This window comes from Falco peregrinus, chromosome 6, assembly GCF_023634155.1.
Source record: "Falco peregrinus isolate bFalPer1 chromosome 6, bFalPer1.pri, whole genome shotgun sequence".
NCBI lineage: Eukaryota > Metazoa > Chordata > Aves > Falconiformes > Falconidae > Falco > Falco peregrinus.
In genome coordinates this window covers 59,918,938-59,941,237 of record NC_073726.1, presented here as the reverse complement: position 1 = coordinate 59,941,237, position 22,300 = coordinate 59,918,938, and the positions used below count along the sequence as shown (strand labels likewise).

The 22,300-nt window shown below is 50.9% G+C and overlaps 2 protein-coding genes across 4 annotated transcripts in view; both read left to right on the top strand.

The window, feature by feature from the left end:
- MCM5 (minichromosome maintenance complex component 5) overlaps nt 1–22,300 on the top strand; it is a 70,584-nt gene that overhangs the window by 19,031 nt on the left and 29,253 nt on the right. The window lies entirely within an intron of this gene.
- Nucleotides 35–21,318, top strand: TOM1 (target of myb1 membrane trafficking protein). Of its 3 annotated transcripts, XM_055809346.1 has the most exons (16): nt 35–178; nt 7,627–7,711; nt 9,398–9,476; nt 9,622–9,771; nt 9,884–10,018; nt 10,279–10,425; nt 11,429–11,545; nt 12,000–12,133; nt 12,807–12,840; nt 13,421–13,526; nt 14,551–14,671; nt 17,080–17,155; nt 17,600–17,662; nt 19,366–19,425; nt 19,770–19,806; nt 19,911–21,318. In XM_055809346.1, the coding sequence occupies exons 1-16, from the start codon at nt 127–129 to the stop codon at nt 20,057–20,059; spliced, it is 1,545 nt and encodes a 514-aa protein (XP_055665321.1). In that variant the 5' UTR covers nt 35–126; the 3' UTR covers nt 20,060–21,318. The 3 variants fall into 3 exon arrangements, with proteins under 3 accessions (XP_055665321.1, XP_055665322.1, XP_055665323.1); XM_055809347.1 differs by lacking the exon at nt 17,600–17,662; XM_055809348.1 differs by lacking the exons at nt 17,080–17,155; nt 17,600–17,662; nt 19,366–19,425; nt 19,770–19,806; nt 19,911–21,318 and adding an exon at nt 16,009–17,073.

Genomic DNA, 22,300 nt, shown 5'->3' with positions numbered 1-22,300 from the left:
CGGGCGCCCCTCCCGCGCGGCGGCGGTGGCGTCACAGCGGGGCCCGGCGGGGGCCCGCCCCGGCCTGGCGCGCGGGTCACGTGAGCGGCGGCGGCGGCGGCGTCAGCTGATCGCGGCGCGGCGGCGATGGACTTTCTCCTGGGGAACCCCTTCAGCTCCCCCGTGGGGCAGCGCATCGGTGAGCCCCGCGGCCGCGCGCCCCCCCGCCCCTCCCCGCCCGCTCGGTCGCCCTCCCCCGCGTCCCCGGGGGCGCTCGCCCGCCCGCCGGACCCCTTCCTCCGAGAAGCGTCGGCCCCCGCCTTCGCGGCGGGACGGAGAGGGCATCGACCAATCAGAGGAGAGCTCCGCTCCGACTGACGGGCGTTGCCGACCAGTAGTGGACGCGCAGCCCGTGGCGGCTCCGTCGTCGGACCCGCCAGCCAATCCGGGCGCGAGGGGGTCTTGAGGTGGCGAGGCGAAGTTTCCTCACTTAAAGGGGACGCAGACCGGTGGCTTGAACCACGCCCCCCGATAGAGCCGAGGCCCGTGATTGGCTCGGGGCCATTCCCGCCTGCACCTCTCTGGGGGCTTCGTGAGAGGGGCGAGGTGCTGCCGGGGGGTACCGCGGGAGCTGCTGCTTGGCTGGGCGGCACACCGGGCAGTTAGGGGCTGCGCTGGCCCTGAGGTGACAGGGCGGTGGGGGCAGCCGTCGCTGAGCTGGAGGCTGCGGGGGGACAGGGGGCTTCAGGCTGGCCTGGCTCCGGGGTGCTGTGGCACAGCTAGTCGGATCAGCGTTCCCCACGTGAAGGATGAGCACTCTGGGGGTGGCTGGCCCCTGTGGATTTCCCAGCACAGAGGTCTGGGACAAGTAGGGCCTGGCAAGGCTGTGCCCTGGCTCTGTGGAGAGCAGCCCCCAACTACGCCACAGGCTCCCTCACAGGGCCGAGTACCAGCCCCGGCAGTGGAATCACGGGCAGGAGTGTAGCGTCAGCTCTGTGACCTTGCAGGCCCGAAGACACACAGTCTGGCTTAGTCCCTGTGTTCAGGTCAGCTAGATGAGCACAGAAGGATGTAGCCTTCAGAAACTGAGCAAAGAGATGCTACAGTTAGAAAGAACAAGACCATTAACAGCTACACTGGTCTGAAAACAGATGCAGTTCTTTAAAATACTTAGAATAAAGGTTATTTTCTTCCCATGTTGTATTGTCTTAAGTGCCTTCAAGTTGTGATGGATGTTGCCTGTTTAAACTCTCCAGCTCGTGCAACAGCCATTTGTAAGTTGATGCACTTGCTCAGTCTTGCTTTTTGTCACTTGTGCAGACCTTGGTTATTTGCTGTAAACATCTGGTCATTGATTCAGTAGGTTTTGGTGAATAGCGCAGCATGGATGAATAGGCTGCTGTGGCTGGGAAGGGAGCAAGCAGCTGCTTTAGGTAATGCTTTTATAAGCGCTGCTTAGTTTAGAGGCTACCCAAAGCACTGTCTGAATGATGTGAGTCAGGGGCACTGCGGTGTCCCACTCTAGTGTTGGGTGAGATAGGTGAGATGCACACAGCAAAGTGGGAGAAGGATGACCGGGAAAGTTTTCTGTAACAAAAAACTTCAGATGATATTTGACAGTTTCCCCCCATGAATATCACATGTTCCATCACACTTCCCAAGAGAAGCCATCTCCTGCCCTTTCCAGAATGAATGCTCTTTGATTCCCTCAGTGAGTGCATCAGATTCGGTTTTGTGTTTGGGTAGAGGCAATCTGAAGTTATCTTTAGATGTTACAGATCACTTCTTGCCCTCTGGATCTTCTGATCAGTATAGTAGCCAGATTGTAAGTGGGGTCCCTCTGGGCTTTGCTTCAATTAAAGAAGGGTTTTTCAAGCAACAAACCAACAACAAAGAGGAGGAAAACTGTATTTCAAGAGTGCTGTCAAACAGGAGTTTAGAGTTTAGAGTCCTTAGTACCAGAGGTGTGATATTAGAGATCTTAATGACTGGGGTTGACTGGGGTTATGGGAGTCCAAAGGGGTGGAGGAACTGCAGCATATGAGAAGGGAACTCAGTGTGGAGAACTTGAAAGGCCTGGTGGCTGAAAATACGAATGTTTTCTGCTTTTGAACATTGCTTATCAACTTCCTGGGGACATGGATAAGTGCTATCATCTCTGTTTAATTTGAGACGCGAACATGACTTACCCAAACTTGTTTGGTAGGTCTGTGGCAGCTGCACGTTGAACCCATGAGCCTGATCACCAAACCTGTATAGCGCTGCTGCTTTGGGCTGTCTGCAGAAAGCTAATACTGTGCCTTTGTAAATTACTTGAGCAAAGTCATGTCTACCTGATACAGCTTACAAAGTCTAAAATAGCTTTAGATGAAGGCTAAGGAATGAAAAAAAATCCTCTGTGGCACACTGCAGCAACTTTCTCAAATTCCTTCAATAATGTTAATCTAGTAAGTCCCATTTATTTTGCTGACAAGGAAACCAATGCTCAGATAGTGTCAGTCATCTGTCACAGAATGAGTCAATTGCAAAGGAGTAGGTTTTCTAGCTTTTTACTTCCAGTCTTGAGATTTAGTCACAAAAGTTGCCTCTGTCCTGGTTTTGGACCATGGTGTCTTTTCCCAAGTAAGATGAATACCGGCTTCTTCAGGGGTTTTGTTGGTTGGGTTTGTTTGGGTTTTTTTGGGGGGGGTTGTTGTTTTTTTTTTTAACCCAGTGGGAAAATCTCCAGAGTGCTGAAGCATTGTAGTTTGGATTCCCCCCTCAAAAGGGAAATCCGCTGCGCCTCCATGTAGGAGCTAAGAGAAACTTCAAAATGGAAAATCTAAATTCAAGGATGTGCTCTGAGTGAGAGAAGGGAGAAGAAACCACCAATGCTCTCTCCTGATCCTGGAAGTCTGGAATAACTAGTAATTACAGCAATACTGAAAGGGACAGAGCCCGGTTATTTCAGTGAGTGAGGGCGGGCAAGGGAGAGAAGTAACAGTGTAGCACAGAGATGAAGAGGATTTTTTTATGGTTAGAGGTTGGTTTAAGCATGAGAGCCAGGAAAAGTGCCGACTGTAAAGAGGTAGCAAGTAAGGGGCTCATGGGTGAGGAAGGAGAGCAGGTACAACACAATATGCAGAAAAATCCCCACAGCCACTTGGATCCCACTTTGCAGGTATCCCTGCACCCCTCTGTGAGTTAGGACCTTAGGAACTGGTGGGCAGCAGTTACCAGCTGTTGTGGGTAACAGTCTCCTGTAAGAGTCAGATGGGTCCCTCCAAGGTAGTGCTTCTCAAAAAAGTGTTGCCTTGCCTTCTGTGCCCACTCTGTCTGGAGGCGAAGGCAGCAGTGGAAGAGTTGTTTGATCCCTAAGGGTTCAAGCTGATTCACAGGGAAGGAGCAGGAGAAATTCAGAGACCCAAATACCCACAGCATTATGTCAGTACAGGTGTGTGTCGATCAGCATCCTTGAATTAGGTTTGGACCATATCTCTGTTCTCTCTAGAAAGTGTGTTGTCCGTCTTCGGAGGAGCAGTGCAGCTGAACTGTGGAGTCCTGACTGAGCTGGTGCTGGTTTCCCCCAGGGAAGCGAAAGCAGGAGGCTTAGCAAGGAGACATTGTACAGGATGCTGATTTGGGCCAGGGGGTTATGAATTGAAGGGAGCTTAGGGGAAAGGACTGTTGTGTTGCCTTCTGCTGAACCTGTGCTGTCTCGTGCAACACAATGGTGGTGCCCTCAAACATCTGTTGAAACGGGTGAGAAGGTGCTTGATGCTTTGCTAAGGAATTTAAAGCCAGCGAGACTAAGCACTGTAGGGAGCTCTGGTTTTAAGGGCTTGACTTGGAGGAGAGGCACACATTCTCTGATGAGAGAGATATGGCAGAGTATGTCACAGGCGAGGGGTTTCTGAACAGCACCTGTCTGGTTATGGGTGCTTCAGCGACAGGGAGCAAAGGAGACAGGAGCTCGCACAGTTATCTTTTGTCCCCAGCTCCTGTACTTCCCCATGCTGTTGGCTGTGTTGCTGGTGTGCTGCTGCAGGGATGGCCGGGTGAGATTGCCAGCCCCACAGCGGGCTCTCCCCTGCCACGAAAGCAGAGACAATAAACTTGAAAAGAAGCAAAGCTGTGAAATTCACTGATAGCACGAAGCTCTGTTGTGTCAGTTATGCCGTGCTTAGAGTTCTTTCTTATCTGATGATTCTAGATAATTTTTATAAGCCAGTTGAACTCAGCAGGAGCGCATCAAATGCCAGGCAGGAAAAGTCTCAATGCTTTAAATCAACCCGTACCACATTCTTCAGTGGTTCTGGGTCAGTCCAAGCAATTTGTGAAGCAGCAGACTGGAATCAGACAAACCCCAATGCTGTCACACCCGGAGAGCGGGACTGGCTGCCAAAACAATGTGGTTTTGAAGCGGCCCTGTGAACAGCCTCCTGTACATTCTGTTGGTTTCAGTCTTGGAGGGAGACGGCATTCATGTGCCCGCCGATAAACTTTGCTGGGGAGGATTCTCCGTGGCAGGTCAGGCTCAGCTCCTTAGCCAGCAGAAGTGGATGCTGCCTGATGAGCCCCACCAGGCAGAGCGCTGGGCAGGGGGTTGTGCCCTGCCTCCTGTGCTTGCTGTTTTTAGGGGCTTATCGCTCCACCCGGCCATCCCCGGCTCACATTTCATGAGGGGCAGACAGCTCATGTGCTAATTACAGCTCGTGAAACAAGGCCAGCCACCCTGATCCTTCATGTGACTAATGAATAGACTTTGTTTCCTTCTCTTCTGCAGGCTTTAGTAAAAGGATAAAGTTCAGGATTTCAGAGAAAGCTCCAACATATCCCACAAGTCTTGGACAGTCCATTAGAGCTTGGAAGCAAGCAAGGAGGATTAAAAGGGCATTAGCTCCAGCTCTCCCAAGGCCTTAATCTGTACTGGGTAAATTCAGGTGCTTTGTCCTTGGAAATACCTCATGGTCACTTTCCTGTTTTCCATATGCTCTAACACTGCTCTTCGAACTTTGTCTTTTTTGAGCCTACGTTGCATTTATGGCAGGTTTGCTGCTTTCCTGCAGCTTTTGGTCAGCCAGTATGAACAGGGGTGACGGTAGCAGGCTGACCACAGCGTTGTGGGGTAACAGTGGGGCAGTGTGTGTCACTTTGGAGGAAGCCCCATTTTTCTGTAAGTGGCCAGCCAGGTGAAGGAGCATGCACAGTTTGTTCGCATTCCTGTCTGAAAAGCAAACCTGCTGTCTGACCTTGGCAGGATTGGGATGTTTGGAGGAAAAGGGATGGTGGTGGTTACAGAGTGCCACCAAACATAGGGAAGTGAGGGAAGGGTGTTTGCAGACTCAGTTTGTGTTTATGTACAGTGAAAATGAGTACGAGGAGGGTTGGGGAGACTTGAACAGCAAGGACTTGAGGGTTTAAGGCAGTTTTTGTTTCATCCTTGGTTTCTTCTGTAGCTCAGGGCTTCCCAGCAGGCTCAGCCCTGTTCCTTGGTTGTGGTTTTTTTACTTCCATGTACAGTGTTTTCCTTCAGGGATAAGAAGAGTGGATGTGGATTTCCTTTCAGTGGAGTAACCCCTGTATGATTGATTTGGGTGCTTCACTGCCAGAGGCAGCAAACTGTATGGAGAAACTTCTGGCTATGCTGGAGTTCAAACCAAGGTGTGTCATGAGTGGGGGATGCTGGAGGAAAGTGCAAGTGAAGGGTGGCTTTCTGACCATGTATGCCAAATCCATCAGACTGAGCTGAGCTGCAATCTGCCTGCCAGCAAGGCTGGCCATGTGGTGTCCCAGAGCAGGAGAGAACCTGGACCTCTGCCACTATACCAAGTCCTGATCCCAAAGGAGCCCTAATGGAAAACATTTTCTCCCATGTATTACTACAGCTTCACCCATTCACTGGTGTATGCCCTGGTGCACCAGACACGCATCCCTGCATCCCACTGCCCTGGATATATTCTCCACCACACCACCCAATGTGATGCTACCTCCTGTGCCCCACTGAGGAAGCTTAGATCTGCAAGAGACCAGGGTTCCTATATAAAATCAGTACACAAAGTGACAAAGAGTTCACCTGAATCCGGGGGCCTTCAGGATTTTATAGTAGTAGCGAGATCTTCAGAAAGGTGGAAGAGCATCAGGAAGTTCTGCCACTCCCTCAGTTTGCCCTCTGCAGTCTGGCTGTGGCCACAGTGTATCAGTGTAATCACAGTGTCATCAATACATTCTGCAGTCAACAGAAAAGGTGGTGGCTGGATTGCAGTAAGATGCGGACAGGTAGCTTAGTGCTGTGGTGTGTAATCTGTGGGAGGGACACGTGTGTAAGAGGCTGCATTGCACGGTGCTGTGAATAGCTCTCTGCCTGGCCCTTAAAAACAAGGCATCCCAAACCATGATGGATGTGTTTACCCAAGCAGGAGTTTAAAAATCTTATTTTGCCTGTGTTACAGCCCTATCCTGTTCCTTCGTGAATGGCCATTTCATTCCATTCCCACAGAGGCATCATTAGCTGCTGGGTCAAAAGCAGAATAAAGCAGCTCTGTGGAGGAAGGGCCTCTACAAAGGGGTAGCTGGCAAGGCCCAGCTCCAGATTTTGCAGGAACAGCAGTTTTGTAAATGCAGGCACTTCTCTAAGTACCTTGTTGAGTCTGGGCTCTCCTGAAGAGTACCTGGTAGGTGCTAAACCGGTCTGGCTAGTTTTAATTCTCTTGCCCCGGTGCTAAGTCAGGCGTTTCATATGATGGGAGAGCTGGGGAAGATGGTTCTTGTCCTCTGCTTGCCATCTGCTGTCTCTGTGTTTCCTTGTGATCTGGAGAGTGCCTGGGCCTGCCTGCGCCGCTGGTGGTTTTCTTCCCCCCCCCCCGCAGCTGGTGGTGTCCCTGAAGGCATCGGTCAGTCAGCATGGCTAGGACCAAGACTGGCTGATTATAGGGTGGAGACACTGGTGCTCTCAGTAATAGCTGCTCATTTCCTAAATCTCTGCCTTGAATAACATCAAGGCTGACTGAAGAATTCCTAATTAAAGGGGACACAAAGCTGAAACAATACTGCTTCAACTTCAGCCTGCAGTCCACTTCTGTCCATACTCCCCAGAGGCCAGAAGTTCAGGGAGAGGTGTAAACCTTAAACAGGAGAGCGCCCTGCTTTGGGTGTTTATGTTTGTGTCTTTGTTTATGTAAGGCCTGTGTAAAAAGAAGGGAGTTGATTCTTTTGTCTCCTTGATATGGTGCAAACCAAGAGTGGTGCCATCGATCCGTGCCAGTGTGAGCAGACCAAACTCCCGGTTTCTGGCCCTCCAGCAGCAAAGCAAATAAGCCCCCTTCTCTCCAGCTGAGGAGCTGAAGTCATGCCGAGCCCCCTCCCCTCATGTGCAGAACACCAGAGATCAGGCGGTGTGTGTTTGTGTGTTGGTAGCTATGTGGCATGGGCGAAGTTGAGCATCCACCCGTCCCAACGCCGGCCAGCCATGTGCTTTGCGGTGGTGACACCTAGTGGGAGTACTTGGGGACCTGGACTTTACGCCTAGTTTTGCCTCCTTGCTTGTGGTGCTGGAAGCCACGGAGAGGGAGGAGGCTGAGCTCTGGGGTGTTGTGACGGCTGAACAGCAGCCCATGAAAGTGCCAGGGCTGCTCTTAGCCTTGCTCTGTCTTGGTTGCTGTTTTCCAGAGAGAGCTACCGATGGATCCCTGCAGAGCGAGGACTGGGCTCTGAACATGGAGATCTGCGACATCATTAACGAGACTGAAGAAGGGTAAGGGAGCTGGCATGGGTACACATCCAGCAGCAGGTCCCAGCAGACACTGTAACACTATATCCCTAGACTCCAGCGGTAGCATGCACTGGTGGAGGTAATAAGCTAGGCTTCCCAACACTCCCTGGGATGGCATTCTGCTAGGAGGCCAAGAGACACAGCAAGGCTGTCAGAGCATCTGTTAGATGCTTCCCTGTAATCTTTGTGAGCACTGAGAGCCATCAAACAGGCCTTCGAGGTCCCCAGAGAAACCTCAGTTCAAGCCAGGCTGCCTCCCATCTCCCAGAGGCATATTTGCAATTCTTCCACTTCAATTTATTCCTCCTTCATACCCCTCTGTTTCTCTCTTCTGGGAATGTGAAAATCTGCAGGCTGGTGACTGAGAAGAGAGGAAAATCTCAGGCTGTATTCAGTCCTCTGAATGTGCAGGTCCTGCTGGGGGTTCACTTCTCAGGTATTTTCATGTACAGTCACTCAGACATGTGCAAAGTAGGTGGGGGAGCCCTCGTCTCCCTCTCCCTGCAGGGAGATGTTCAGAGATCTGCCAGACTTGTTAACTCTGGGGGTTTGCCAGTGAATTCAAGGGGGACTGCTCCTTCTCACAGTGGAGATGTCAAGAGCAGCATGTAAAAAGGAAGGTGCTACATGGATTAAAAAATGTAGGTTTCGCTCCTGCTGTCCTACCCCACAGTGGTGCTGACAGAGGATTAGCAAGCCCAGTTTTCAGCTTCACAGTTGTATGAAAACAAAGTCAAACATCTCTACTCACAAATCTGTCACCAGTCTTTTCCCATGCTATCCCCACAGTGCAAATATGCCCGTCTGTCCACAGTTCTCAGGCCCAAGCTGTGGCCACTTGCTGTTTCAATTCTGAGCAGCTGATAACACAGCTGTACCCTCTGGACATGATGGGCTCTGCCACTGCCCTGCTAATGCCCATCCATTGCAGCCATGCTGCCCCGCAGGCCAATACCTCATTGCCTCTGTGTCTCCACCACGCTCTTCTCCTCCAATGCTGCTGCTCTTCCAGCCCAGCCTCTCTTCCCGTGCTCTGCCAGAGCATGTTGGTTCATTTCTGCCCTCTCACAAGACCACAGTGGGCTGAGACTGCAGTGCTTCTCCCCTCTGAGAAGGATTAAGGAGACCCTGCTATACTGCTGCTGTCTTGCACACCTGCAATATATGCAAGATTTTGCCACTGCATCTACCCTGCTGCTTTTTAGCCTTCTTTCCTCCAGGGAAATGTTGTTAAACAGCTTCTCTCTGAGCAACACGGGGATTGCTGCAGCTCACTCCTTCCTGTTTCTAACCCATGCCAAGCTTTTTTGTGTTCTCCTTCTTTTCAGTCTCTCTGCCATGGCATGTTGTTCTGCCCCAAGTAGTGCGTTTCTAGCATTGCTTTTACTCTGCTCTCTGTTGTGTCCTTTACACCTTGAGTTGTTGCAGACATCGACACAGAGGCCTCCAGTTTCAGTAACAGTACACTTTAGCAGGACCCTGCTTCTCTTGCAGAACCACAGGCAGAAGCTATTTTCCCAGTCATTGCTCCAAGCTGTCCTGAAACTGTGGTGGGGAAGGTCACCTGCTGAGTATGAGGCATCCAGAGCCAGTGGCTGTTTTGCTTTGCCTCTCTGTATGTGGGTCTCAATCTTCTGATGATCTTTCTTCATCTGATTTCCCCTGCAGGCCCAAAGATGCTTTCCGAGCCATTAAGAAGAGAATTGTAGGGAATAAGAACTTCCATGAAGTTATGCTGGCTTTGACGGTGAGTGGTCAGGGCTCTTTCTCAGCACTGTGATATCCTGCTGTAAAGCTGAGTCCCTGGCTGAAAAGGCGGGGGTACCTAAAGCCAACAAGGCAAACACATGTAGGCAGAGAAGGCTATAGCTAATGCATTATTGCCTTTGAAGGTCCTGGAGACATGCGTCAAAAACTGCGGCCATCGATTCCATGTCCTTGTGTCCAGCCAGGACTTTGTAGAAGGTGTCCTGGTGAGAACAATCCTGCCAAAGAACAATCCACCTGCCATAGTGCATGACAAGGTGCTGACCCTCATCCAGGTGAGCCAAGAAGCATGAGCATCTGCACCTCTTCAGAGAGTGCGTGTCTTCAGGTGTTTGTACAGAAGACTACTGTAAATGATGATGGGCTGTACTGTCTCCTTCTCCCTAGTCCTGGGCAGATGCCTTCCGCAGCTCACCAGACTTGACTGGTGTTGTTGCTGTCTATGAAGACCTGAGACGGAAGGGCCTGGAGTTCCCCATGACTGATCTGGACATGCTGTCACCCATCCACACACCACAGAGGGTATGGGAGTATGGGAGCATTGCTGAAGAGAAGGGTGTTGGGCAGTTGCTGTTCTGGAGCTATGAGGGAACTTCAGGAACTCTAGCTTGTACTTAGAGGGCTTTCGTGGAGCAAGAAGCTCCAGGACAGCCTCTTTGCTAAGAAAGCTGTTGAAAGCAGGTGGGGACTTGACATCAACATTTATCTCCTAATTGTACTTCTCTGTCAGCTGTGAGTGTCTAACGTCTCCTCTCCATCACTTTTCCCACCTCTGTCTGTAGACTGTGTATAGCTCTGACTCCCAGTCCGGACAGAACTCACCTGTGGTCAACTCCCCTCAGCAGATAGAGTCCATCCTCCACCCTGTCACCCTGCCCACTGGGAGAGGCACACCCAGTGAGACGCCCATCACACCCACACCAGAGCAGGTGAGTTGGACACGAGCCCAGTGATGCTGCTGACTCTCCCTGCGTTTGGGGACTGTTTCACAAACACTGTTCTGGTGCTGCTGTCCTCGTCCTTCCCCAGCCTCTGTCCTCAAGGAGCTGTTCCTTAAAGCATAGTCCCTTGAGAGCTCCCCAGAGCTCCGTTGTGGTCACAGTGGTGAGCTGGAATACCACAAATACAGAGCAGTTATGTTTTCCTAAGACAGGGCTGCTTGCAGGTAGAGGGAAGATGCCCTGGCTATAGGGAAGTGGGGAACTGAGACACAGGTTTTGAGTGAGGTCTTTGTAGCGCAGTACAGCAAAAGCTTGCTCAGTAGGTGCCGCCTCAACATCTTTCTTTATCTTGCCTCACTTCTGGCTTTATATGAATCAACCATGTCTGGCTATGCAGTTTCCAAAGACCAGGGCTTTCTCACTTGTTTCCCCAACCTCTTTCTCCTTCCTCACCCTGACTTCATATGACACCATGTTCAGCACCAAATCTCCAGCTGTCGGTATGTTGCATCCCCTTGCAGAGCAGAGGGTACAAACTGTCCTCAAGAGGCTTATTAGCAGCTTTTGAAACCAGAGGTAAAAAGCTTCAACTGCGCAATTAACTGAGGCTCACCTTTTGAATGGGAATTAATTTTTTTCCCCCTCTTACACTGCTTTGGAAATGAAATTATTTGAGTGGCTGCCACACAGGACCTGCTAGCTGATGAGAGATTTGAATCATAACAGCAGCCTGTGCTGGCTATTAAAAAACAAGGCTAGGCTAGTGGCCAGAGATCCTAGATGAGGCCCTGGCATATATTACCAGAAAATGAACTTGATGGCAAGTAATGGAGCTTTCTTCTGCTGGGAGCTCCTGGGAGCTAGACTGAGTGGTGACAAGTGAGCTCCCCAGTGGCCATACCCTTTGGCTCTATGAACACACACACAGAGTTACCTCAGCTATCTCCCCAGTCTTCCCAGGTGGAGCTGTCACTTCCCCTCCCTTTTGCAGATTGGGAAGCTGCGCAGTGAGCTGGAAGTGGTGAATGGGAACATGAAGGTCATGTCAGAGATGTTGACAGAGCTGGTGCCATCCCAGGCTGAGCCTTCTGACCTGGAGCTGCTGCAAGTAAGGAACACTGGCAGGGTGGAGGGCTGGCACATGCAGCTTGATTTAGCAGTGACTTGATGGACTGAGATATGACACATGCCAGGCGTGGGGAACAACTGGACAGTTTAGTGTGGGATTTGCCAGGGAGTGGTAGGATAAGGGACACACAGGGAAAGTGGAGTTTTCCACAGGCCAAGGAAAGTTGCACTATTGAGGCTGGAATCATCTCAGATGGGGACTTGTAGTCCCTGAGAGCCTTTCTTTCTGGGTTATGTGTTACACAAGAGGTATACAATTACTGTCTGTAAAACTCAGACTCAGCTTACCTCTCACACTGGTATCTGTTGCCCATCAGCCCTTGCTGATAGATCCCAGTTGCCTCTGGGGTCTGTCTGTCCCAGTGAAACTTCCAAATCTGTGAGAGCTCAGCCTTAGCCTGACCTTTGTGGTAACTTTTCCTTGCTGTGAGTAGGAGCTGAATCGGACATGCAGAGCCATGCAGCAGCGTGTGCTGGAGCTAATTCCCCATGTCCTCCATGAGCAACTCACCGAGGAGCTGCTCCTCGTCAATGACAACCTCAACAATGTGTTTCTGCGCCATGAAAGGTACCTCTCTCCTCAATTCTCTGCCCTGCTTTTCCACAAGTTTACAGTCCCTTGGAGACTTTCTATGCAACCCTTTTGATTTTCCCATAAATATAATACTCAAGATGTATCAGCCTGTATCATCCATCTTTGAGAACAAAGCCAGTGCTCAGTTTTCGCTGATTTATTCCTGTCCCTTCAAAGCTGCTGTTTAAGTTACTGATAGAATATAAAGATGTCCCTGTGCAATAACCTAGAAGAAGAAGGAAGGAACTGCATAGGAAGAGCTGGTTTTCTAGCTCTGAGGTAGAGAGGGACAGAGAGGACTTGCCCAGGTGGGATCAGCACCCCTTTCTTTTTTCTTCCATTCCATCAAACCCACCTCTTAAGCTAGGATGAAGTCTGGAGAATTTAGTCCCTGTGTCTGTATGAAGAACTGGGTTTGAACCATTTTGGTTAGAAGTAGTTGTGGAGGATCACAAGAAGCTTCCTCTCACCACCTCTCAGGAGACATCAGTTCTGTGGGCTTTGTCACAGTGTCTTCGGTCTTGAGCAAGAATTGGGCCCTGAGCCATGGTCCCCCTTTCCTAGTATGTCGGAAAGGGCAGTGTGCACCAAGCGTTGTAAGAAATCTCTTGGGCTATGGGTGAATAAGCACACACTACTGAAACGCATCCTGTCATCTTCCTTGTAGGTTTGAGCGTCTTCGGACAGGACAGCCTGTTAAGGTAAGTTGGAGCAACTGCCCCTCTGTGCAGCTTGTTCTGCATCCTGCAGGTCCAGCAGTGCCCTGCTAAATTGGAGAGAGGTTCAATCTGCCCCACTTACAAGGTGTAGGCTTTGCTCTCACAGCCCAGCTGCACCAGCTGCACTGGTGTGGAGGACACTCCAGTTCTCACTGCTAGCCTCTCCCTCCCTGCCAGTGGGAGCCTTCTTCTCACCCGAAGAACAAGAGCAGACCAGGAGTAGTTACGGTTTCCTAGTAATGAACACTGAGAGGACCAGTTCCCATATGAGTCTCCTTTTGTCCTCTGAGCACTGCCCTGTCCTCTGAGCCAGTACCTACCCTACTTGCTGACATCCAGCGGAGCTGAGAGGCTGGCTACCAAGGCGTATTCTGCCCTGCAACACTATTCCCAGCCAGTTCTCTGATCACTGTCCTCCTTCTCACAAGGAGGGGCTTCACAGCTGATACTTTTCAATGGGTACAGAAAGGCTTCCCTCTTCAGTGTTAATGAGCTACAGTTGTGGGGTCAGAGTGTTTGAGCTTCCAAAACTCCATCATTTTTCCCTTTTTTTTCTCCAAAGGCACCAAATGAGGCAGAGAACAGCTTGATTGACCTGGGAACCAGTACTCCTGCAGTGAGACAGCCTGAAGTCACCAACAACCTTTCCTCTCAGCTGGCTGAAATGAGTATGTTGCCATGCAGTTTACCCCTCAGTCCTTCTACTGTGCTGCTCTGGGAATCCTTGATTCCTAAGAATGCCTTTGAATCACTTCCCAAAAATATTTAGTCACATTTGTAAAGTAACCTAGATAAATAGGGTGTATGGTCAACTAATAAACTCATGAAGAAACTTGTGTGTGCCCCAAGGCACACAAGCATATGTCTCAGCATCCACACCTCAAGTTGTGCACAAGCTGGACGTGACTTAAGAAGGACCTCAGCAATAGGCGGAGGGGAGGGGAGGGGAGAAAGTTGCTCCTTCTGCAGTGCCTAGCAGCAGTGCAGTTGCCTCTCTTGCTGTGTGGTGTCAGACTGACCACTGAGGTCTGGGAGAAGAAAAGCAGCTGAGTTGTGCTGCAAAGGCATCCGTGAGCATCTTGGGTTCAGGACCCAAGATTTGACAGGTCGTTTACTCAGAAAGCCTGAGAGGTCCTGAGGGCTCCTCAAAACATACTGACAACCTGCATAGCACTCCCTGAACCTCTTGCTAGCTGTGAGCACATTCAGTACAGCATGGATGCAGCTACAGAAAAATGGCAAGACTGTTTTTACAGACAAGCCAGGTGAGATATTTTTCAAGTCAGGGTTTGCCAGATGATGCCTGAGTCATGAAAATCTACTCATCTGTCTCAGAGGTGCTTGCCCAGAAGCACAGGTTATCCTTCCTCTTCCACAGGTTATGAGGCAATTCCCTCTGAGTTGTCTTAAATGGTCAGGAACATTTAGCCTAAATGCAGTAAATTGATGATGATGCTGCCTGAGACTGAGCTAAAAATATCTGCTGAGCAGGCAAAGAAACTGCTTCTGTTACTTCACCCATGGCACTGCACACACACACAGCCGGCGCTGCAGCTGAGGGGCAGGATAGAGGAGTGGGCCTAGAGCAGTTTAGCCTGTCCTGATGCTAGCTTTCCACCTAGCACCCTCCAAGCCCACAGCCCTCTGTTTACTGCTCTGTGCTGCCTGCTCACCCTGCTCTCTCTCCCACAGACCTGGGCTCGAGCAGCATAAGCGCGGGGCTGCACTCCCTCGATACCTCTGGCAAGCTGGAAGAAGAGTTTGACATGTTTGCGCTGACCCGAGGCAGCTCACTGGCTGAGCAGCGCAGAGAGTGAGTGTATCAGCCCACTCTATCCTGTCCTGCCTTCTTGCAAAGGGGGAGGGCTCAGGCAACTGGGGCTGTGACCCCAACCAGCAGCAGTTCTTGGGAGACAGCGGAAAATGCACTCTTCTGACACACAGTGTTTGTAGGACGGCCTCTGTGTTCCCAGTCCCTCTCCCTGCTGCCGTCGTCCCCCTTTCACAGTGTCCTCCTGGGTGTGGGGAGATGGAGTGGTCTCTGCGTGTGGGGACTGCAGTGCTGCATGTGCTGGGGAGACTCAGTGTCTGGAGATGAAGGTGTGGAGTGGGACTGGCTGAGTTTCCTTGTCTGTCTCTGAACTCATGTGCCCTGACTGAGGTGATGTTGAATTTGGGAACTGCTGAATATCGTTACAGCCTAATGGACAGAGTATTGAACTGGAGTGCAGGAAGCATGCAGTCAGTTGTGGCTTGCAAGGCAGGGCACTGCTCTGTGCCTCAACTTCTCTGTTGGTCAGTGGGCCTGATGTTTCTACCTCCACAGTGTGTTTGAGACCTCCTGGTGTAAAGCACTAAGAGTTGGGTCTCCGTAGTACTGGCTGAACTGAAGAGATCTCTTCCCTACTGCAAAAAATGGATTCCTGAATCCTTGTTCTGGGAGGAGCTGACAAGAGCTGTGCTGACCAGATCCCTTTGGCTTAAGAGACTGAGGCTCATCTCATGCTGTTTTGCCTGTCAGAGTCATCCACTGCTCTCCATCAGTTACCAAGCAGCAGAGCCCCCAGGCACATGACTGCCTTCAGCCCTCAAAGACCTGTGGTCCTGATGTCCATCCACGGGAGTGCCTTGTTCTGCAGCTGCGCAGTGGCAAGTTTAGGTCTCTTAAGGATGTCTCCTTTCATTCCTCTGCCTCAGACTGCTTCTGGTAAAAGTAGTGGGGAAACCCATGGCCTACACACAACGTCATGTGTTTTGTCCGTGGGTTTCCCCACCACTTCTACTGTGGGGTGTGCTGCCTGAGGACAGAGGCAGGCCAGGACAAAAACAGTGGTGCTGGCAGCACCCAGTGTGGGGCTGAAATCTGAGCCACTGGTATGTTCTGAGTGCTTAAGGCTGGGGGAGATCTGGACAGGCATGGAATCGTATCCTCTCCGCTGTGGCGCAATCCTTAACAGGCTGAGGCTTATGATCTCTGCACAAGTAACAAGACATCTTCTATTTATTTCTCACTGCCCTCCATCTGCCTGCACTTGCACTCCTGCCAGGTAGCTTCTACTCTCACTGGCTCAGGCTTCACATTTCACTCACCAACCTCAGCTCTCAGTGTCTCCCTCCATCTGAACAGACCCATTGCTCTGCTGTTCCCAGACAGGACGTGCTGGCAGGAGACACAGGCAAGGCCACTGGGGTTTGTTCCTGACCCCCCCATGCTTCATGTGCATCTCGGCGAAGCAGTGCTTGAAACATCTCAAGCCTTTCCTGCCGTTCTTCCTCATCAGTGGCATGATAGCAGCGTTGTACTTCATCCTTGATGCCATTGTCCACAGCGGCCCCTTCACTGATGAGCACTTCTTCGAGAAGTTTGAGCGCCGGTGGCCCAAGCCCCTGGCTCTCAACAAAAACAGCTCCACTTGATGGTCTGCTGGGTCTGCAAAAAGGGGCCTGGGCGCAGCTGGAGAGGAGACTTGCGGAGAGTTTCTAGGAGAGGCTTCATTCTCCCAGCATGGATGGACTGTTTTCCCTGCTCTGCATGGATCAAATGGTGATGTGTGGTAGCAGGCTAGATGGGGCAGAGAAATGGGATGAGGGAGATTATGGGTGAGATGTGTATATGTGTAGAAAAAGGTTGCTGTAATGGTACATCTGGAGACCTTGAAGCAACACTAGGCTCTTCTGATCATCCAGTCTCACCTCCTATGTAGAACAGACCAGTGAATCTCTGCCACCATCAATTCTTGAGTTGTATCAGTTAAAGAGATGTTTTTGAGCTGTGTTTGTGTCTGTGAAGGTAGATGAGTATATAGAGGCTTGTTGCTCAAATCCTTTCTGAAGTAGCTGTAATCTTCCGGTCAGTCTGTGTTAGTTATCTCTCTTCTATAATCAGCCCCAGAGAAGATGAGTGTTGTGGTTGCTGCACCTAGCTCTGTAAGTCTGTGTTTTAGTCTCTTGTATGGTTGTTTTCATACGATGCCATGTCATCCGCCTGTTGTCTGCCTGGGCTGTCCTGTGGTATCCCACAGTGATCTTGCAGTGAGTAATTAGTCTGTTTGGTGATGGGCTACACCTTTAGTAGGGGGTTTGCACACCTAGAAGCTCTTGGAAGCAGAACAAGAGATGAGAAGTTGTGCAGTCAGAAGCACAGAATATGTGTTTAGGAGTTCTGCTTTTCACTCTCGGGCATCTCATCAGCCTGTGTGTTATCTAACTTCATGCTTTCAGGGTAAAGTATGAAGATCCCCAAGCCTCCAAAGGACTTGCTGGTGCCCTGGATGCCCGGCAGCAGAACACAGGAACGGTGAGTGGCCACAGAGCTTAAAGTGTATCAGCAGGAATAAGAGTATCCTCTTTGCTTACCGATGCAACAATTGTGTTGTCTGTTTGGGAAAAATCAAGTATTTAACATGACTGATGATAACTCCTGGTCTCTACCAACCTGTGTTTCCTACCTGGGCTATATACCTCATCCTTTAAACCGCAGAGGTGGGGAACTATGGAAAGTCTGGGGCTGACTCAGTCAGTAACAGGATGGCCTCCATATATCTACAGGGAAATTTCCACCTGGAAATGTATGTTTTATTTGTCTTCAGCAGGATTCCCCAAGTCCAGTTGCCTTCTCTCTGCAATCAGAGAATTAGGCCACCAGTACTTACGTGTCCTTTCCCCAACCCTAAACCCACTGCCTCCCCTCTCCCTCGCCCTCTGCGATAGCAGTTTTCAGTGCAGACTCTCTCTTGACCAGGGGGAGCCTGGTGCGTCTAGTGATGGAGCCCAGCTGACTAAGTGGATGATGCGGCAAGGAATGGTGAGATCGTGGAGTGCCAGCAGGGAGGGGGAGGCTGGGGCTGCTGAACTAGAAGTGGCTCTGGCACAGCACATGAGGGTGTACAGCAGACATCAGCAGAGACTGCAAACTCAAATGAAGCAACCTTGATCTGGGCCAGTAGTGGAGACCAGGGTTGGGAAGGAAGCAGGCAGTGTATCAGTCCTTCCTCAAGTAAACATGTCTGTAGGAAAAAATCCAAGTTGCTCTGAGGCCACGAGAGCATGTGCCACTCTGAGCTAGAGGATGGCCTGTTTTGGAGTGGGTGTCTGGGGCAGAGGCACTGGCTGGTGGCATCATGAGGAAGACTCCTGCTATTCATTCCCCCTGCAGCCTCTCCTGCTCAGCATGAGCTGCCCCATTTGGAGGAAAACACATTTGGGCTTTTACCCTATTCAAGACCTCCTTCTCTAGATAAAGTGTTTGACCCTTCCAGCTGTTGAATTTGGTCTTTTGGCAGCAGGAATTCCTGCAATTACATCCCCTCAAGCACACTGAGGCTTTGACAGGCTCCCAGGTCTTAGTTAGGCTTGTTAGCCTGTCTTCCTGAAATGGGCACTGCCCAAACTGATGTCTGCTCTAGGAAGTTTCCCCACATGCTGTCCAGTTAGCTTGAATGCCCTTCTACCCCAAAGAGTTCCTCTCTGGGTAGACAAAGCCAGTTCACTTTGAAACTTCCCTAGTCCCATACATCCTCTTCCATCCCTGTTCATCCATCTGTCAGCTGTGGTAACTATTTGCACTTAGTACCTGGTTTGGGGAAATCTGCCTGTCCTTGGTAAGAAGGAATTGCTCTTTTTCTTGGTCTTGCTGGTTTCCTGGGAGCAAGTAGAGCTATACATACTAGGAGACTAATAGTAAGTTCCCACAAATACTCTCTTGCGCTTCTGCTTGTGGAGCCTCTAGCAAGGGCTGCTCCTTGCTCAGCTTTGTTCAGGAGCTCATGATTGGAGAAAAGGATCTGGGGTTTGGAATCAGACTTGGTTTCCTTCCAAGTTTTCTCCATCTGCTAGGAAGATGTCTCTTTGCTACTTAAATTGGCCAGGGACGTGAAGTCTTCTGAGCTAGACTTGTCCCGAGTGGAAGTAAAATTTACTTAAATTGCAGAAGACCTTCTCTCTGATGGGTCTGTTTCTTTAGTTTGGTGTGATGCCAAATCCTGCTGTGCTCCATGATCATACCAGGGAATCACTTCTTGGGAGGTGTCTTTCCCCCTTAATGTGGTGCCAAACCTGACATGTCCAGTATCTTCAGCATCACAGACTTTGACATCAGACTGTCACTTGTCTGCAGAAGGGAAGAGGTTTGGAGAGAAGCTTGTCTCTTGTTCTCTGGCTGCCTAATACAAGCAGCCAACTTCCACCTAGTGGGTCCACCAAAATGGAAAGCCTGGTACAGTCCTAATACCCCAAAGCCAACCACTAAACCCCAGATGCTTTTGATAGCCTGTATCCTGGAAACTGTGCATGTCTGGCTGTGGATGGGGCAGAGGAAGCAGGTGAGCGGTGGCACCGGTAGCTGGGAGAGCTCTGCAGTGGCACTGGCTGGATTTGGAAGGGCCTGAGCTGACAGAACAGCGGAGCAACAGGGTTAGCTTTTGGGTTGCGCTTTCTTTTTGCAGAGTGGATTTCCTGCAACGTCCTCTCTTTTTCTTGGCCTCATCACTCCTTTTCCTTCTGTTTTAGGTGCCAGTTCCCCAAGCCAATTTCATGGAAGACATAGAAAAGTGGCTCTCTACAGATGTGGTATGTGAGGAGCTGCTTCCCTGGAGCCAGCAGTCCTGCCAGAGTTGTCTGCAGGGCTGGATTTTAGGCAGTGTACAATAGCGCTGGCACTGCTGAATATGTGGCACAGGCTGCTTGGAGGGAGCAGGGGAGGAAAAGCCAAGAACACAGGGTTTGGGATACCACAGCAGTATGGTCAGCCTTCTGGGAGGCGTAACTAACGAACTGAGGCTCAGGACCATTCTAACATGTCTGTACTGCGGAGTTAAGGGGAGTGCTATCCTGTCTCTGTGCAGACGAAGAATCACATCTGTGGAGATGCCTTTGTCTACCTTGCTTCTAACCATGCCCTTCTCCTTCCCTAGGGAGAGTCAGAGGATGCAAAAGGTGTCACAAGCGAAGGTAAGACTTGCCAAGCAACCCCTTTCTCCAGCTGGTCCTGGCAACTCCTTGGCTCTTTCACAGACCTCCCTCCTTGCTAATGCTCTGCTCTTCTCTTGCCCCAGAATTCGACAAGTTTCTGGAAGAGCGAGCAAAAGTTGCAGACCGACTACCCACTTTATCCAGCTCCTCAGCAGGGACGTCCATCTCCCCTCCTGCTGCCAGCCATCATCAGAAGCAAGCAAAGGAAGATGACACTATGTTTGCCTTGTGAATGCTATGGACTGGTGTGGTGTGGAGCAAGAGGCTGTGTGTGCTGTTTTGCTTGCCTCCGACCAGGGGCCAGCAGAGGAAGGACTCTGTCCCCTTCCTCCACTCTTTTCCTGTTTTCCCTTTGAGTTGTTTTTATTTTTAAGCTGCTTTCAGATTTTAGATAATCTTTGTTGTGTTTAGGGATGTTACACAATAGACTTGTGAAGGGGTTTTTTAAAGCTGCTAGGGAATGTGGGAGTTCAGTGGGCTTTTCCTGGGGGGGACAGTGTGGGCAAAGTGGAAGAAGCTCCCCATCCTCCTCTCCAGTGAGGTAGTTAAGAAATCTTGCCCAAGAAACAGGAGAGGCTGCAGTCTGCTGCTGAAATCATTCCTGCCTGCCTCTCCTCACCCCATCCCTGGAATGGATCTCCAGCCCTCTGACTGCCAGTGTTAGACTGGGAAGCATGGGGATGTGAAGCATTAGAGGTCACAGAGGAGGAACACTAATGGTAGAGGGGCCCAGTTGCTCTAGTCTCTCGCACAAGTGCTTGTGGTATGCAACACTTTCCCACTCACAACCATTTCTTTTCCTCTTCCTTTCCTCCCCTTCTCATCAGTTTATCCAGAATCCTACCCACAGCCCAAATATTTCTTTTGCAGGACAGCCAGTTACCAAAGCCCTCGGCTGCACACAGGGCTTGAGCTGTGAGCAGCACCCCAGGCTGAAGGCGCTGTCTGCTGTGGGGTAGGATGTGCCTTCAGCAAACTCTGCAGTTAATTTAATTCTCCCATTATTATACTTTTCTCCTGTCTTTTCCTGATGCAGTCCCACCTCCCCCTCACTTCCACCGATGCCTTCCACCACATTGTGCCGCGGTGTGGGGAGTCTCTGATCAGGCCAATGCTATGGACTCCCTCAGGATAGCTGTGTGTGCTGGGGCCAAAGAGCTGCGTTCCCTAAAGCAGGAGGCCACCAGCACTGTTATACCAGAGAGAACGTGCTGTTGCTGGGGTAGCTTGTTCAGCTGGTGACCACAGAGGTGAAGTGAGACATCAGTCATCTCGTGCCAGCAAAGCAGCCCTGCAGCAGCCAGGAGCTCCTTTGCACATGGAGAGAAAAACCCTTTTGAGCAAACTGCATGCACTACCCAGTTGTAAAAGGCAGCCAGGGAGGAGGGTGCCAAGCCTGGGGCTCCTGCTCATGGGATTTCTTGCGGAGTGTGGGAGAGTTGCCTTTTTTTATTGCACATTAAAGGAGCAAAGTCTTGAGCCTCCCTTGAAGATATGTGTGCGCTGTCAGTGCTGGCGTGGGGAGGGGAGGACCCTGGCGGGGAGAAGAGGTGTGCAACCATGCAGCCACATTTGCTTTCCAAAAAAAGGCAAGGGCGCTGTGGTGCTGAGGTGGGGCACGGCATGGGGCTGAGGGTGCTGCAAGCCAAGGCAGGTGCTCGCTGCTTTTTGGCACAGTCTTCTGGGGAGGTGACTACACCCCATCTCAAAATAGCGAGAGGGTGAGCTACCTACTCTCCTTTCCCTCTCTACCTTGTGACCAGCTCTCGATACCCACCTCGCAGCCCATAAATCTCTTCAAGACATGCAAGAAATACAGTTGCTACAAAAGGGTGCTCTGGTATCCATGGGATGTCCTGTCCTCAGTTGTCCCCATGCCACCACCCCCGGTGTCCAGCCAAGCGGGAGCAGGGGGAGGGATTCTTAAAAGGAGGGTTGATCAGGTCGAAAGTGTCCTTTCAGCCCTAGATTTGTAGGAAGGAGTTAAATTGGCTGAAGTTGTCCAGACCTCAGCACCTTCCTCTTCCAGTGCCTGCACTGCCGTCTCAGATGTACCAAGCTGGGGCAGAGGCTTGAGGGTAAGAGCTGTGAGCGAAGCTGGTCTGCAGCTGGTGGCAGCCGGTGCTGGCTTTCCTCCCCTGTAAGCAATCGTGGGACACGAGGAGGCTTTGTGTCTTCCTCAGCTTTCCAAGACGGACAGCAGATACTATGCTTGGACAGTGTCCCTTGGAAAAATGAATCACCATTGCATTCCCAGTGCCTCTGGGAGGAACTAGGGGAGACTCCCCCTCCTTTCTTAACCAGATGGTATTATATATTTAATGTAACCCTCTTTCAGCAGCTGTCCTTAAACCAGAGTGCACATACTGTCTTACGGAGTTGGTGGGCAGGGGAGAGGCCAGCCTAGCGAGCCTGAAAGCTGCCCACCCTGCCCCATCTTGCTGATGAGTCCAGGAGTGGCTCTGCTAGAGGC

Coding starts and splice junctions, on each gene's coding strand:
- TOM1 (XM_055809346.1), top strand. CDS start 127: ATGGACTTTCTCCTGGGGAACCCCTTCAGCTCCCCCGTGGGGCAGCGC. Junction 14,672..17,079: donor CTGGCTGAGCAGCGCAGAGA/GTGAGTGTATCA, acceptor TCATGCTTTCAG/GGTAAAGTATGAAGATCCCC. Junction 19,807..19,910: donor AAAAGGTGTCACAAGCGAAG/GTAAGACTTGCC, acceptor CTCTTGCCCCAG/AATTCGACAAGTTTCTGGAA.